This window comes from Rhipicephalus microplus, chromosome 2, assembly GCF_043290135.1.
Source record: "Rhipicephalus microplus isolate Deutch F79 chromosome 2, USDA_Rmic, whole genome shotgun sequence".
NCBI lineage: Eukaryota > Metazoa > Arthropoda > Arachnida > Ixodida > Ixodidae > Rhipicephalus > Rhipicephalus microplus.
Window position 1 is genome coordinate 158,394,629 of NC_134701.1, and position 17,781 is coordinate 158,412,409.

Here is a 17,781-nt window from a genome sequence, read left to right on the forward strand (position 1 = left end):
AGTTCACCATGTCCGTGACATGAAGGCGTTTCTGGAGGGGCAGTCCCGGGTTTCACGACACCAGATGTTACGAAACGACTGGCTCCCGAACCGTAAGAGGAAACGCGACTTTATTCGGCGGTCATGGCGAACTATCTGTTTTGTCGTCCATCGCGAGCTCTGTGTCCTCGGCTTTCCCTTCTTCCCTCCCGGTGTCGCGCGTTCTAGTTGATCCGTTTCGGTTCATTTTTTTTCAACAATACGAAGCAACGAACAGACTTGAGGCTGTGAGCTTGCCCTCATGTGTTTCGACAGGGCGGCAGAATAGTCAATGATAAGCAGTGGGAGGCTATTCTGTTTAGTTCGGATTCTGAAGAGATCTGACCAGTCAAGCAAGCCGGCAACGCCAACATGGCCCAAAAGCTACTGGCTGCCACATCGAAGTGGACTCCGTCCCTAAATAACTGGACCAAATAAGGTTATTCATCTCTCGGTGTGTATTTATGTCCTATATGAAGCCTGCATCTCTTAAAACAGGTGAAAGGTAAATCAAAAGCTACAACGTATACAAAATGCACTTCGATAAACTACAGCTTGTGATGAACAAGAGGCTAGCACGTTTCAATTTTGCTGAGTAGCCTCCTGCACAAAGTTCTTGGGTGGTGATTTTGGCTAGCGTATGTATAGGGTATTTCCTTTAGTAGACCATACAATTTTTATAACAATCCTGTGAAAACAAGGCTTGGGTCATGTTCGCACACGAATTCCACCTAAACTTAAACACTACTATGCCCCGGCTGAAACGACAAAGCTGCGAGTAATTAACAAATATTTGTTAATCAGCTTCTAAATCTTCGGTTTGAAAGAAGTTATTTGCATTAAAAAGTAGATGTGAATGCCAACTTATGGCATAGAGATAGAGAAAACATTCATTGTATAAAGGCTTGTGAATGATGGAGAGAGCATTCCTTATGTCAGAAACTTTCCCACCTGGACTACCTGCCAGACTCGAACAACGATTATGGCACACGCTCAGTTTACAATAGGGAAGTTCTCATGTTATTCGAGATATTTATCGCCGAATTATCAGAGCCATATCGTAACAAATCGCGTTTTGTGTACATGGAAAAAGACCCCTCTGTTACGTGTATACTGAACTACCCTTATCCAACAAAGTGACAGCACCCTGAGGGAATTGGATTTAAATATCTGTAGTGTTAAGGAAACATCATGTGCAGGTAACATTCACTCATACAAGCAGAGACGTGTGTACAACTGCATAGTTCCGTCGGAGACTAGCCTGCGATAAAATCCTGACTACGCCCCGACAATTGCCAATGCAACTTGGCTGTTCGAAAGCGCTTTACCTCACTTGTGACACTCTGAAAGGGCGCGCCTTGGTAATTTTTTCTAACCAGACGTACGTGCTGCCGCGCATTAGCACATAGCGCCGGCACTCTACCTATGGGGAGGGAGAAGGTGCACGGCTACTCGAAGCTACGCGCCTTCTCTTAGGAAGAGGGCCCAGCGCCGCGTCAGAAAGGCACGCGCTGGCGTGCTGCAGCACGTACGTGTGGTCAGGCATTTTCAACTTTAGGAGACCAACGTGTTCTGTGACGCCTCTCGCAGGTATGGTTAGTCCTCCTCGCCACAATTCCGGTGGTGTCCGCGGCTCTCGCGTTCGTCGAGAAGCGAAGATCTCGCACTGGCGGCCGCTTCGTTTGGGAAATGTATGAGAATGCGTGGGACATCTTGCGTTCCTTTACCTACGAAGGTTTGTATGCACACGCTTTAAAATTTTGGGGTAGAGGAGCTTTCTTTGCCCTAAAGATTTGTGATGCTTCATGTGTCAGGGAATATCTTCACGCATACGCACCCGCTCTCCGCGTGGTTCTTAAAGGGCGCGTAAACTACCCAGAGGTTGAAATTCAGTTGTTGTGGAGAAATTGTGCACGAGTGCTCACCGAACACGGAGCCGTGAGAATTCGTTTGAAACGGTGCAGTAATAACGACGTTACACGCGTTTGATTATCAAAACCATGACGACCACACCTTTCACTCTCTCCTGCACTTCCCTTCACTAGTGACCTCTCCCACGCCGCTTCGCCCTCTCGCCGAGCGCTCCTCCCATCCTCGCGTGGGCTACGTCATCGCTAACGCACTGCTTGAAACACCATCTATTTCCGGTTCCCGTGACTCCGTCAGGTGCGTGCTTGTTGGGGAACCGTGGCTGCTGTAGTCGTACTGGTATGAAACCTGCAATGCGCACATGCCTTCGAAAGATTGCCAACGCGGTGGACCCGGCACGTGTTTTACGCACGCAGGCAACACAATGAACAACAACCATCAGAGCGGACAGCTGCTTGCAGACTGGAAAGCTTCGGGAGGCGGGGTCCATCAACAGAGCCCAGTGATATAAACAGATATAGCAAAAAAAAACATGTCCGATTATCTTATTCGAGTGCACAAGGGAGCGTGTGTCTTCTACGCGTGACACTGTAGTTTATAAGATGATTGATTGATTTGTGGGGTTTAACGTCCCAAAATCACCATATGATTATGAGAGACGCCATAGTGGAGGGCTCCGGAAATTTTGACCACCTGGGGTTCTTTAACGTGCACCCAAATCTGAGTACGCCGGCCTACAACATTTCCGCCTCCATCGGAAGTGCAGCCGCCACAGCCGGGATTTGATCCCGCGACCTGCGGGTCAGCAGCCGAGTTCCTTAGCCACTAGACCACCGTGGCGGGGCTAAAAGATGTACTATATAGTTGTGTACCTTAAAGGGGGCACTCAAACGCTATTTTCCAAGTAACCATGGAACGAATTCACTGGAAAAGGTTATCGTCTCACGAATTCAATGCCGCAAAAATTTTTAATAATCCGTCCAGTGCAAGTGGAGTCACAAAGGTTTCTTGCATGCTGCAATTGCGTTTTCTTTTCTGTCGCCCCAACGAATGCATTGGAAGCTAAACAGGGAGGAATGGCAGGGCGAAATACAAACGTCACACGCGCCTCGTGGCCTTGAGCACTTTTTCTTCTTCTTTTTTTTCTTCGAATGCGCCGCTGTTTTGGTGTGATCGCGCTCACACGCGTGGACAAGTCGCAGCATTCCGCGGCGATCTCTGTAACGAGCGATCGCGCCACGTTAAAATCAGCCAATGGCTGGTAGATGGGTAATACGTGTGATTTTTGGGAATATTTTGCCAAGTGTCGAGACAAGAGGAAGCACTTTTTAGCTGACTTCGGTAATTTATTGTGAATTCCAGGCCGCGTGTTGTGCTATAATATTTGGCTCGCGTGTTGTCGCGAGCCTCTACTACCGAACTGCAGCGTTTTCTGACCATGCACAAAAGTGTTGCAGGGCCCCTTTAAATGAGTCAACCTGAAAGAAGCTTGGTTACATCACAGGACACACGGCAAAGACAATAAGCCACGGTGGTCGTCTCCTCTACTCGATCTGGTGGCTGACCGTTCTCGTGCTAACCAATGGTTTTGCGGGACAACTCAAAGCCAGCATGGCCATCAAGACAGAGCCACCACGGTTTTGTTCTGCCGACGAAGTAGTGTACCGACCAGCCATAAGACCTATGGTGTGGAGACACACCGTGTATGAAACTTACATACGGGTGAGTTCATCTAACGTCCCGTACCACCTGTATCACCGCTTCAGGTATACGAAAGCTTCTGTTAAACGTATACTGTCAGTACTATAAAATGGCATTCTCTGAATGCTATATTGCTATTTTCGTTTTAAGCGACGCCATTCAGGAATCTCCAGTGATTGCGTATTATTTCAATAATTTAAAACCCGATGACCCCCCCCCCAAAAAAAATAATTCAACCTATTGCGAGAAGAGACCATCTAATAGCACATGGACCTGTGTGCAAGCTTCCAGCGATTGCGTAAATGTTGGCTTCTTAGGTATGTGATTATTGACCGTGTAACGTTGCCTTTCTGCTTATATGTACAACATTGTCTTGGTTTGACACTTTATAAGCCTTTCTTTTTTTTTCGTAAACTTTGTACGCCTAACATTGTGCGTGCCTTCAGGTTCTCGGGAAAAATGGGTAGCCTCGAAGGCAACGAGAAAACTCGCCTTAACACTTAAGATTACGGCTGGATTCTAATACAAGGCATAGGCGTGATGGGATGACAGAAAATACGTGGGCAGATGAGATTGAAAAGCTAGTATAGGTGTAACGTGGCAGCAGAAAGTACAGGACGGGGTCGGTTAGCAGAACATGGGATAGACCTTTGCCCTGCAGTGGGCATAGTCAGATTCATGATGAAGACGGTGACTCAAGTTAGTGAAATTTTGATATCAGTCAAGCTGCATAAAAAGAGGGGGGGGGGGGCAGGGAGGCTGATCGTTCATTCATTTAAAGGTTCGGATGCTGACATCGGGGAAGAGAATATATCCCCCTGGAAGGTGCCGAAAAATAAGCGTCATTTTTTGTTGTCGTTAGTGTGTACGTTGGCGTGACATGCATCGTAGTCAGGCATAAGATTTTCGCTATGTGTACACAGTTTGTCAGAAGAAAGTGCACTTGGAAGTGTGTATTTGCGATGCTTATAGACATCCATAGGCACACATTGCATTTTTAAAGCCAACGTGAAAAGCGTAGAAAAGTACTTGGACTTGCTCAGAGTAGAATAATCTAGCTGTATGGACTGCAATCACTATCGTCTACATTCGTTCATTAGTTCCCACCTGGCGTAGGTGCATGACGTGCCTCTCTTTCCCTGGCAACACGTACGTGCCTTTAGGTGACAACTTGCTTTGCTCTTGTTGATGGCTCGCAGACATCCGAGAGACCATCACTGCGAGACCTGACCCGCCAGGTACATAGACACGATGGTTTCGTGCCCATCGGCGACATGTACTCCCCAACAGCCATGGAACAACTGTACAGCGGCCGTGCGGTCATCGTGAGCGACCATTACGTCACCATGCACATGTTGACCAAGCAGTGCCGATTGAGCGGAGGCAAGCTGTACGTGGCGCCGGAGGTGCTTTTCTCTCGCTTCTTCACGGTTGCTCACTCGAAGCGCTTACCTCCCGGACTGGAGCGCAGGATTCACGCTAAGTACACATTTGTTCTCGCTGTATAGGTATTCACGATCGTAATTAGGTCTCTCTCTCTTTATCTGTTCCTTGGTTTCGCAGAATAACGCACGTGTTACCACTCGACGAAAGCGACGCCCGAATGAATCAGAACATCATCGAATGTATTGGAATTTTCTAATCAGATCGCATACACATCCAAAACGAATAGACATATTCTACTCTAAAACGAACATGCATGGTCCTCATTATGCCCATTGAGATAACTTCAGTGCGTGCGTGCACTCGTGTGTGTGTGTGTGTGTGTGTGTGTGTGTGTGTGTGTGTGCGTGCGTGTGCGTGCGTGTGTGTGCGTGTGTGTGTGTGTGTGTGTGTGTGTGTGTGTGTGTGTGTGTGTGTGTGTGTGTGTGTGTGTGTGTGTGTGTTTTGCAGGCCAATAGCCCGATAATATTATGAGGCCTGCCGTTGGGGTGGACTCCGAAATAATTTTCGGCATGCCGGGTCTTTTATAACGCACCTGCATCCAAGCACGCCGGTGTTCTCTAGTTTACGATGAGGCATTCGTAAAAGCCCATAAATTCCTCCCGCAGTTCTTAGTTCGACCCGGCCATGCTCCACAGTGTCGCTGTATTTTTCGTATTGGTTTCCTGTCACAAGCTCGTCCTATAGTTTAACCACAAAATTTTTTCTCGTCACAAACATATCCACAGCGGCATTGGTGTTTCCATACCAGCTCGCTCTTGGTTCGCATATTGTGACGCCATATCATCTTAATCGGTTGCAGCGAAATGCATAATCTTCAGAGTTGAGGTGGGTTTTCCAAAGCTGTTTTTATACAACGAGGCCAAAATGTGATATGTTTAAGACATGATACTTACAACAAAGTTAATTGAATCTCAACATCTGCCTTATAATTATCCTTTTATATGATGCAGCAATGACTGTGTAGTTATACAAAAATATTTTTCCAGCGTAAAATAATTTCCTTTTTTATCAGCTTATTTCCTAGGTAAGAATCCTTCCTGCTGCTTCATTTCTTCAAAATTTGATTTTGTTTGTTTTTGCTTTTTGTTTAGGCTTCTTCTGTTTCTACAGTGCGCTCTTTGATGTTTTATTCCTTATCAATGGTCTATGTGATTTCTTCTGATCATTCGTGACCCATTACGTTCTCCCCGTCTACAACCTCCGATTCCATCGCCTACGTCCTGTCTGCTGTGGGTTTTCTTATCAAACAATACTAACAGCCCTCACTCTCTTTGCCTTGCAGAATCACCTCCATCATGGAGTCCGGTCTGAACCTCAAGTGGGAGGGCGACGGTATGCAAGAATGGTCCCACTTCCAGGCCATGCAGCAGGCGGGCAGCTCACAGGCCGGCGAGCTGTCGTTCAAGGTGCTCCGTTACGACGACATGGCGGCCATCTTCTCCCTCTGGGCGATCATGGCGGCCCTCTCGCTCACCGTCTTTCTGCTCGAGCTGTGCTTGCGCAAGACTTCGGCACAGCGCCACCGCAGGCTGCCCCGCATGAACGCCAGGCGGATCGTGCGCCTCACGCCCGAAGACACGGCGGGGATCGCTGCGGCGCCCGGAAGCAAAAAAGAAAAAAATTTAGCCGCACGCACGCGAACACGTCGTGCTTCCGAGCGTGTGATTTATGAGGGCGCTCCAGTCAGGAGTTCTGAAAGAGAAACGCAATAATAAATATAGATTTTCAAGTAATGGTAGGCAAGAATTACCGAATTTCAGAAACACGCATACTAGTTCGCAGAGAGCACTCAATGTAACTCGTCTGAGTTTTGTTTAGCACAAAATTAAAGAAAAATGTACCAGATGCACCACGCATAAAAACCAGTCAGCTCGGAGAAGTCAAGTCCGTTATTAAAACACACACCGACCGGGCCCTGCCCACCAAGATGCCAGTTATTTACTGCTGAAATGAGTGATAAAAGGACGTACTACGTGAACTGCTATCTTGAAATTTTTTAATGATAGCTCTTGCGACCTGAGGTGGGACGTTAAACCCCACAAATCAATCAATCAATCAATCTTGCGATCTGAGGGATTAAATGCGTCCCATTCACAGTGGTATTTTTTCACTCACTAACTCAGCAAGATTCAATACGCAAGTAGTCCACTTCAGTACATTACACAGAAAAAAGGCAAAATAGTGATGCCATATCAAAATCAAGTTTTCATTACGCGAACGTAGAATGAATTAGCAAAGGAAATACACAGAAAAAAGAATAGTTTGGAAACGAATGGAAACGTGCATCCCGCTATTCGGAGTAGTTTATTTGTCGTCGGGCATACTAGCGCCAATAAAGAGAGTATTAATAATAGAGTAATTTATTAGCGAACGAAAGTGATGCGCAATTAAAACACTTGCGTATATTTTCAATGGTATTGTCATTGTTTCTCGATCATTACAATATTCTGTTTTCTTTTCAATATTTAGGAATTGGCTTGCTTACAGAGATATAATTTCACTCATAAGACATGGTTTTTGCGACGAGCCGCCATGAGCACGTGATGGCAGTAGTACAGATTGACAAGAGCCGAAAACCGCGCATGACGCTTGAACTAAGGCATTTTTTTGGTGGAAAGCATGGTCGCTGGTTCGATTCCCAGCATCGACGTCCGTACTGTGGCTACGTTGGAAGGCTATTTCACTGACGTACATTGGGTGGTCATAATTAATTCGGTGCATCCATTATACAGCCTCTCTGAAAGGCAGCACATGCCGTAGTATATCACATTTTGTACTATTTTTTTCGATTTACTTCTTTTTTTATGACTTTGCTATTTTTATATATAGCCTTTTATTTACTATGCTCTAGTGCTTTGATTTTTTATTCTTTTATTTTTTCTTCTTTTCCTATAGCCCACTTAGGTCACAAACATTCGCTGCACACATTTGCAGAACCTCTCAAAATTAAAAAACAAATAATATACAAAACTCCAAATCTTAGCTTTAATGAAGACGATATTGTTGTTGTAAAAGTGCATATACAACACTAGACGCCATAAGCCAAACCCCCCTCAATTTATGTCATCATTTACAAGTTAGCCGCTGTTGATCATGTGCAACCAACCACGTTAGCTGCTCTCATACGACCAAGCGAGTAAAAATTTATCACACATGTGAAAAGCCCACTATATGCTAGTCGCGTCTCGCAATGAAGTTTTACCCAACCAACTAAGCAACCCATTGCCGAATGGGCCTAAAAGAATTTTAGGCAGAGAACATTTTCTTATAAGTGGACATGTACTCTCTCTCTCTATCTCTATCTCTCTGTTTTTCACTTGCTTTGTCCTAAAGGCAGCAAGAAAATAGCAACTTTGTGATACGAAAAGGCCCAAGATATTTCTTAAGAATTAATGACATATCGAACGACATTTCACCGGGTATATTTCTTTTCTGCACGTATATATTTCTTCATGCGGGCTCCATAATCCTCAATCATTCACCCGTTCATATAATGTTCCGCTTTCTAGAGCATCGTGTGAGGGGGAGGAGGGAGGTGTTACTGTAAATACAGGTCTAATAAAGTTACGCAAGACATAATAAAATTTAATACTTAGGGAACGTAACGTAAATAAATATTAAAGACTGAACAACAATATTCGAGGGACACGAACGAGGACAGAAACGTGCGTGTGTAACTACACTTATGTGCAAAACAAAATTATGTAGAAATACACCTTATACAATAATGTATTAGTAAACAAACGTTGTTCAACTTCATACAGCGAAAACTAGTTTCAATGGAACATAAAGATAGCATGATTCTATATCACACAGCACTTATTGTACGAAAACTCTAATAAGAAAATAAGAAAGTTAGCTTGTTTCTAAAAACTATTTAACCACGTATATTACCAATCAAACCAGGAACACCAAAATTGGACATCACGTAGAAAATACGTCTTGTTATTAGAACGGCTTGTGAAGTGACGTGGTCTTACATGAAGCATTGCAGTGTGAAGGTGACTGTGTATAAGTGTTTAAGCTGACAGCCTTAGATGCCTTCATCAAAACCGAAGACTAGCTGTCGTCGTCGCACCATAGATGCACAAAATTATCACTTTGCGATGTCGCCGTACAACGGAAATTTTTGTGACGCCACTACGATGTCACATAAGATGACGTCACAGTGACGCTGCTGCGATGTCACAGAATACTAACTCATAGTAAGGTCAACATAACGTCACATAATATGACGTCACATTGACGCCACTGCAATGTCACAGAAGATAAAGTCATAGCGAGGTTACTGTTACGTGACGTAGGATGACGTCCTAGGGATTACGTCATTACGTGACATCGTTGCTTGGTCGTAATTGGGCTGGCCGATCACGGATTCCATGCAGAACCAGCTGTGGGGCAGAAATTTCGCAGCGCCTGCGACACGGGTGGAAGGCCGAAGACACATTCGACGCAGAGAGCTTTCGGAGGGGACCGAAAGAAGGCCAACATATAATAAACTGAACGGACAAGAAGCAGATGGATGTCGACTTTCGTACAGCTTCAAACTTCGAGAGATTTGGTAACCAGTGCGTATTTAGGAGAACACAAGAAGAATGCGTCTTGTAGCTGAGGGTACACGAGGTTTCGGTAGGATAGCTTGAGAGTAGGTCCAGGCGTCCTCGGAAGATTATGACCGAGATAGCTCAGGTTTTCAGTCTTACCCTTCACATTTGTACAGTCGTGTGCTGCGATGCAAAAACGTCCGCCATGGTTCGAGTTAAAACAGCAACAGGTAATTATACTCATTACTCAAAGTACGGAGTTGTATGCATCATATAAGCCATCATTTTCAGTGTGAACAATATTAGTTTAATCATTCGGGGAGCACTTTGTGATGTATCCGATATATCCGACCTTGTTATCCGGAATACTTAAACAGGCGGATACTGATTCCACGATGAACTCGATTACGGAAGAACAAATAAAAAAATGTGATTGCCATTTCACTATTGTTGTGACCGGCGCCAGTGCGGAAGAGGGAGCGGCGCTCCTTTAATCTTCAAACAATCGCCAAACGGGTTGGCGGCCTGTGTCCGCCATGTATTGTTCCCCCCTGGCCGGAGGGTGCGGCGTCTTGCCGCCACGACACCGTGAGCAGTTCGGGAGACCACAAGTGCCGCTTCTTCTTTGGAAGATGACGGCGGCGGCGGCGGCCGGAAATCGTCCCGCTAATTGAACGAGTCGTTCGGCGACCATTTGAAGCTTGTTTACGGCGGCCCTTTCGATGGATGCAGTCATCAACTTCAGACCCCTCGCCCAGCGACACCCCTTGACGAGGAGGAGCCACGTTCGTGCCACATGGCCGTGCAGTGACCACGCTTCAATTTTGAACGTTCACGTGGACCGTGCGTGCTCGTCACCCTCGCGGGTAATGTGTGATCCGTGGTTGGACGGTGCCCTCTGTACGCGGTCCCCGATCTAGGGATCTGGGGAGGACAGACCCTTTATAATGAGCCCCCACGGCTCATTCGTGTGTGCTTTTTTTCGAGAGCAGAACCGAGCAGAACCATGTAGAACCAAGCACCATGTAGCGCTATGTTAGGAGACATGTAGAGGCCTGCCACGTTTGAGAGCTCACCGTGTAGGGAGTTCGCAATGTACATATTGTAAATAAACCCTCTTCAAGTCTCTCTTCCTCCTGCCTCGACAACTTCATCCCGGACCTCCGGTGTCTGGAAACCCCGGTCGCACAACTGGTTGGCAGCGGTGGGATACGAGTCTGCGACGGAGAGCGACATGTACCGGAGGCCAGCCGAAAGCCCTGGAACTCGGCGGGATCGAAGCAGCGTACCACCACCGCACGTAATGGGGTGAGTGCCTGGCTTTGTGCTTGAGATATATCGAGTCTTTTGGCCTAAATTCGTTAAAAGATAGATATAACCAACAACTGCCTGGCCACTGTGGTTGTTATCTCAGCACAAGGCAGCACTGGATGATTATCTGAGCAAGTACGCTAAAGCAGGAAAGCTTAGATGATTCAATAGGAACAAGGGGTAATGTTTCAAAATTTCTAAGGGTACGTTGCGGGTTAAATTTTAGGATGTTGTAAAAAGCAGGAGTGAAAAATTAACAAGAAAAAGTAGAGAGGGATGTTGGCCACGTAGTGCTACTTGGGTGCTTAAGCTTGTGGTCTCCGCTGTGAGATTTGCCAGGCTTCAATTTCTCTAGACCCAGAATTGAAGCGCTGGTGGGTTTGTGTTTTGTCACAGCTGAGCCAAAGCAAAGTAGTCGCCATGGATCTTACGAGATTGACGAGAGAGAACCTGCTGAACCTGTGTTGGGATCTGGAGCTAGATTTTAATGATGATATGCCTGCTTCTAAACTCCGCGAAGTGATTCTCGAAAGCAATAGTGACAATGAGGAAATCGAGCACTTCGGGAATATGTACTTATTGGACCAGGAGGAGGAAGTACAAAGGGCGCAAAGAAAGGAAAGATGGCGCCAGGAGGAATTGGAAGCTGAGCGCAGGCATGAAGAACATATAAAAAGGATGCAGGAATTAGATGAAGAGATAGAAAGGCTTAATTGTGAATTGGTGGCATTGCAGCAGAGTGGTCAATCCATAGATGTAGCGCACGAACGGTGCGATGTAGCGGCGGTGCCGTTTAAGACCGAAGCGAAGGCTACAGGTCAGACATCTGTAGATGTAGCGCACGAACGGTGCGATGTAGCGGCGGTGCCGTTTAAGACCGAAGCGAAGGCTACAGGTCAGACATCTGTAGATGAAGTGCACGAACGGTGCGACGTAGCGGCGGTGCCGATTAAGGCCGAAGAGAGGGCTACAGGTCAGAAATTTGCAGATGTACCGCACGAACGGTGCGTTTCAGCAGCGGTGCCGTTTAGGGCCGAAGAGAGTGCTGCGGGTCTGATATCTGTAGATATAGCGGCGGTGCCGTTTGAGGCCAAAGAGAAGGCTAGTGCCTGTAAGGGAATGGAACAGGTTTTAACCCATTCTGAGGGAAAAGAGCTCGCGGTCACAGCAGGGTGTGAGGGTTCCGTGGTGGGGGAAACGAAGTTAAGATTAACAGAGTGTTCCATCGAACCTTGCAGCCCTGTAGACCATGTTGATGAGCGTCAGAGGCGGACGAAAGGCTCCAGGTTTGGCACCAAGGAATGTGCCAAACGGAGAAAGCGTCCGAAAAACAGAAGCGCGGCAAGGCTCGCGATCAGCGCGGCGCGTTTGACGAGGACCTTCAAACGGCGTGGCGGATTTGCGAGAAAAGGCCCGTTGTCTTCTCTGACTGGCTTAAATCGCAGGCGTCTGAGCGGCCGGAGAGTAAGGAACAGAAGTGCGCAATCTACGCGGCCGCGGTCTTACGATGAACTGATAGGCAATCATCAGGACTGGGCGCGCGAGATGGCGGAGGAGCATATCGGTGATGAAGAACGTCAGAGTAGGACGAAAGGCTCCCAGGTCCGCACAAAGAAGCGTGCACAGGGGAGAGGGCGTCCGAAGGGCAACAATAAGGCAAAGCTCGAGATGAGCACAACGCGTTTGAGTAAGGGTTTCAAACGGCGTGGTAAAATCGCGAGAAAAGTGCCGTTGTCATCTCTGACGGGTCTGTATCGTGTGCGTCCGAACCGCCGGAAAAGAAAAGCGCATCGTACGCGGCAGTGTTTGAAGGAGAGATTGCTAGGCAATTATCCAGACAGTCCGCGCGAAAAATCAGATGAGCATGTGGGTGCTGGTGAGCATCAGAGATGGGCGAAAGGCTCCGTAGACGGCACCAAGAGACGTGCAAAACGGAGAAAGCGCCGTAAAAACAGGCAGGCAGAAATCGCGACGCGTTTGAGGAATGTATTCAAATGGCGGAGCGAAATTTCAAGAAAGTTGCCGTATCGCAAGCGTCCAAGCGGCCAGAGAACAAAGAAAAGAGAAGCGCATGGTGTGCGTAAGTGGTCGAAGGGCAAGAGACCCTTCCGTTGTTCTCGCGGTGCATTGGACGGGGTGCGGGGCAAAAGAGTCGGTGGTTTTCGAGGGGCAGGAAGCGACAGCAAGTCGGCTTCGAGGAACGTCGCGGGGTTCGGTAGCAGGGCGATTGACGCGTGTTGTAGACCCCGTTTCTCGAGAAAATCGTTCCGGGCGCGACCACCGCGAGTTCGACTCAGAGTTGTTGCGAACAGCTGTTAGCCTCTCGGAAAACGTCGACTCGGGACTGTTGAAAGGAACATTTTGTTTGTTTTTGTGATTTTGTAAATAACTCGTTTGTACCTTGTTTTCGTTAGCGCTCTATCATTTTGGTAGCCTATATACGTTGTATAGATCTATTGGAAGGATAGTGACACGCATTAGAGCGTACAGAATTAGGCGTTTGTCATCGGCACCGGAGTTGGTTTGTATGCGTCCGAGCCGCCGGACAAAACGAAAAAAAAAAAAAAAGCACGTTGGGTAGAAAGGCAGACCCTTTCGTCGCTCTATCGACGGCATGTTTGATGGACTGCGGGAGTGCGAGGTACTCAGCGAGAGTAAGAACGCAGGTTGTCAGCGCAGAGCTTTGCGGGGGTCGGAGGCGAAGCGAATGGGTTTTGCCATTGTTCCATTTCCCGTTCGCCTAGAAAGACCCACAGGACGCGACACCGCGCGTTAGTCCCAAAAAGGAGTAGACATCCGTGAGCTTTTGACGATGGTCATTAGTGGATTTATTTTGTTTTGAAATTTGCTTTTGACTGTTTAAGTTGTTTTGGATTTTAATGTGTTTTTTAAGAATCTCGTCTACCAAATAGTGTTTAGGTAACACAATTTTGGTTTTGTTCATTTCTTGGGCGTTGTACGTTTAGCTAAGGTAAGCGTTGTGCGATTGCATAAACGACACGCATAGGAGCCTGCGTCATGGTAGATACGTGTAAATGAGCAGGAGCAACGTTATGAACTAATTATGACTGAGCGTAGAGACGCAAAGTTATTGCTTGCGAGATTTTTCAGGATTCATGCGAAACTTTTTTTGTTGTTCATTTAATGTTTTGTTCGCATGTGTCCGGTGTGTAAGAAAAGCTAGCTCGTGAGTTTATATGTATGCTTTGTGAAAGTGGCAACAGCAAGGGAACGGTTAGGTGGTATCTCATCCAGGCAGGAGCACTGTGATGTGCGTTTGCGGATATATAATAAAGATGTTCCTAATGCAGGTGCAGCACGGCAGTTATGCTTTCGTCTTCTCAAAAGGAATTGACGACTGGCTTTGGCGGCACTAAATTTCGGGAACTAAAAGATAGCGTGAAGTAAAATGCTTTATTTTATGAGTATGATACCTGGTGGGTTACGGCGGATTGCTCACGCAAGCACTCGGGTATGCCACGGTGAGCGCATCACTTGACAGTTAGTTTTCTTGAAAGCAGTTTGATGGGAAGATTATTATCGGATCGGGATTAGGAGTTTTGGTGAAACCTCAGAGAAACGTCCCGATTGCTGCTTTGTGTTTGGTAATACCGCTTAAGTAAGGTTGCTTTTGGATAATTTGTCGGACTCGACGTGTCTCAGTGCGGGCAGGGTGCTCTCCCGTGCCTGTGGTGGTGTGTATGAATGCTTTTCCCAGAGGGGAGCCACAAGGAGCGAGAGGGAAAGAGTCCTTGGCTGAGCGTCATCAGCAGTGGCCTGGAAGACAGCACTACACAGCGACACTTCGGGCAACCTGTGCAGCTGGTCACCCTCAGGTCGCTTCTCCCGCCGGCGGACGAGCTGTTGTGACCGGCGCCAGTGCGGAAGAGGGAGCGGCGCTCCTTTAATCTTCAAACAATCGCCAAACGGGTTGGCGGCCTGTGTCCGCCATGTATTGTTCCCCCCTGGCCGGAGGGTGCGGCGTCTTGCCGCCACGACACCGTGAGCAGTTCGGGAGACCACAAGTGCCGCTTCTTCTTTGGAAGATGACGGCGGCGGCGGCGGCCGGAAATCGTCCCGCTAATTGAACGAGTCGTTCGGCGACCATTTGAAGCTTGTTTACGGCGGCCCTTTCGATGGATGCAGTCATCAACTTCAGACCCCTCGCCCAGCGACACCCCTTGACGAGGAGGAGCCACGTTCGTGCCACATGGCCGTGCAGTGACCACGCTTCAATTTTGAACGTTCACGTGGACCGTGCGTGCTCGTCACCCTCGCGGGTAATGTGTGATCCGTGGTTGGACGGTGCCCTCTGTACGCGGTCCCCGATCTAGGGATCTGGGGAGGACAGACCCTTTATAATGAGCCCCCACGGCTCATTCGTGTGTGCTTTTTTTCGAGAGCAGAACCGAGCAGAACCATGTAGAACCAAGCACCATGTAGCGCTATGTTAGGAGACATGTAGAGGCCTGCCACGTTTGAGAGCTCACCGTGTAGGGAGTTCGCAATGTACATATTGTAAATAAACCCTCTTCAAGTCTCTCTTCCTCCTGCCTCGACAACTTCATCCCGGACCTCCGGTGTCTGGAAACCCCGGTCGCAACACTATCCACTTCGCAGCACCTGCAGTGAGGACCCATTTGAAGGATAACCGTATTTAACCTATGTCTGCCGCTTTCGAGGTCCTCGACTGATAAACCAGTAAATGGCCTGCAAACCTCAGAGGTAATTCGATTAATATATTTTTTACTACTTATGTTTAGTTATATTTTACATCGTGTGCAATCGAGATATTAGTTCAGCACTCTTCTGCTCGGCACTGAAATCGAACAATTGGCAGCGGCTGAAACTTTGGTAAAAAGCGATGGCTCCCCTCCTTGCTTTACATGACGACACACACTCTACCTTAAAATGGCGGTCGCCGATGGTAGGGAGGGCTTGTATTCGCTGACTTATAAAAGGCAGTGGCATAGTCAGAGGGCGACATACAAAGCTTTGCCCCACCCCCCCCCCCCCAAAAAAAAAAAAAAATTGACTGCCTAGCACCCTGCTTTTTCGGCACACTTTTCATTGATAGCTTAGAAAAACAGCGCAGAGAAGACGAGGACTCGAAAACACAGCGCACATACGAGCGCTGAGTTTCTGGGCCCTCATTTTTTGCACGGTTTTTTCCAGCTAACAATGTACCAACTCGTTCAAATCAAAGTTCTGCTTGAGACCACTTTTCACATATGAATAGACATAACATACTCTCTACTTCTAGTTCTAGCTGTAAACCGCGAATTGTTGGGTGACCGTGTCAGGGACCCTTTGTGGAATGGGTAAAGATGTGGTTTCCATGCAACAGCAACCCATCCGCAGACTCATGCCTCATGAATTTAGTACATTGGTGTATTCATCTATGAAGAAGAGACTAATGACTACATATTCACAAAAAAATCTGAAAATAAAAGTGAGACAAATGACAGAAATAATGAAACGGGGCATTTTAGTGTGACGGGACCTGAAATTTTGTTCCGTGTATCATGCAACGCTGGCATTCACAGCTGCATTTATGCAGTTGAAGGGGCAAGTTTGATCGGTGGTAAACGAGGGGGAGGAGGGGTTGGAAGTCAGCCAAGGATCTGTGGGACTATTGGCAGCATTTCGTTAAACGTATGTAAATTTCGTTCACCAAACAGCTCACGTCTAAGTGATTTACGCTACGAAAAAGGAAACATTGACAGAGTAAAAAAGAGTTGTGGCAGCTGTGGGATTCAAACCCACGCCCCCGAAGAGACTGGTGCCTTAAACCAGCGCCTTAGACCGCTCGGGCACGCTACCGACGCTCGAATTCTGCCGAACTTTCTAATTAGTGCATCGATGTTCCCATTCTGAATACATGCTTTACTTTTTTCCCTCGCCTTGTTTCAGGCATTGAGAAGCAACGTACATACTTCGCATCTCTCAGCACGCAGCGATTGAATAACGAGAAACGTATTTCAACAAGCCTACTAAAGCGTGTTTAGTCCGGCCACGGTGGTCGTATGGGGGGATTTAGTTGCATAGATAATGGCTCGACATGAGAACAAAAAAAAAGAAAAAAAAAAAACATTTCACTCCACAACAATAACCCTACGAATAATCGCTTCATCTCCCTTGATCCCCCTCAATTTTTTTTCTCGCTGCTGCACTTTCGGCTTCATGTATCTCCTTTGTTGCTCATCTTTATTTTGTTATGATTAATTTTACCTTTTTGAATTATATACATAGGAAATACGACGCCACAGATGAAATAAGTCGGGAACAGACTGACAACTGCCACCTGAAGGGGCAAAACACTTCTTGGCGCTTTCATCAAGGGTACACGTGGTTACTAAGAAAGAAGGGGGATAAAAAGAGGAAAGGAAAACGAAATAACACAGACATGAGCACAAGTATAGCCACAGCAACGCTGCTCCATATATAGGCGCCAAGTCATATAAGGGGAAGTGGTGATTCGAAATGTGCGCAATGTCTTTTCTTTCTTTATCTCTATTTTTCTTTCCAGGAGAATGAACAATATTACGAAAAAAACTTCTGTCGTAAAGAGTGTGCTGTTTTTCAACAAGCTAGTAAATTCAAAACAGCTAAAACAGGTACACTGGATACATCGCCTTAACGTGAATGCGCCATGAAATAACACTTACACATGATCACGAGAGCTCCTGTCACATGTCGCAACCTGTCCGAATAAATACAGTGCATATATGTGACGCCAATATCTTAAAGTTACCTCATACAAACTAGCTCTGCAAATGGCTTTTTTGCAGGTATTTCTGTATTGACGTTATGTCTTGCTTTCATTAAACTTTATTTCGCATCCACTGCAACGATGTTTACATATTTATGCATTTCAAGCTTTTATAAACTT

At 46.8% G+C, this 17,781-nt stretch overlaps 1 protein-coding gene across 1 annotated transcript; it reads left to right on the plus strand.

Annotated features, from left to right (window-relative positions):
• The first annotated feature begins 3,257 nt into the window (after positions 1-3,257).
• On the plus strand, positions 3,258-5,194 carry LOC142786500 (uncharacterized). The gene is made up of 2 exons (XM_075884232.1): positions 3,258-3,609; positions 4,788-5,194. The coding sequence occupies exons 1-2, from the start codon at positions 3,499-3,501 to the stop codon at positions 5,094-5,096; spliced, it is 420 nt and encodes a 139-aa protein (XP_075740347.1). The 5' UTR covers positions 3,258-3,498; the 3' UTR covers positions 5,097-5,194.
• The last annotated feature ends 12,587 nt before the right edge of the window (positions 5,195-17,781 follow it).

Excerpts from the sequence above, each read along its gene's own strand:
- LOC142786500 (XM_075884232.1), top strand. The coding sequence starts at position 3,499 with ATGGCCATCAAGACAGAGCCACCACGGTTTTGTTCTGCCGACGAAGTA. Across the intron at positions 3,610-4,787 it reads TGTATGAAACTTACATACGG|ACATCCGAGAGACCATCACT; the intron begins GTGAGTTCATCT and ends GATGGCTCGCAG.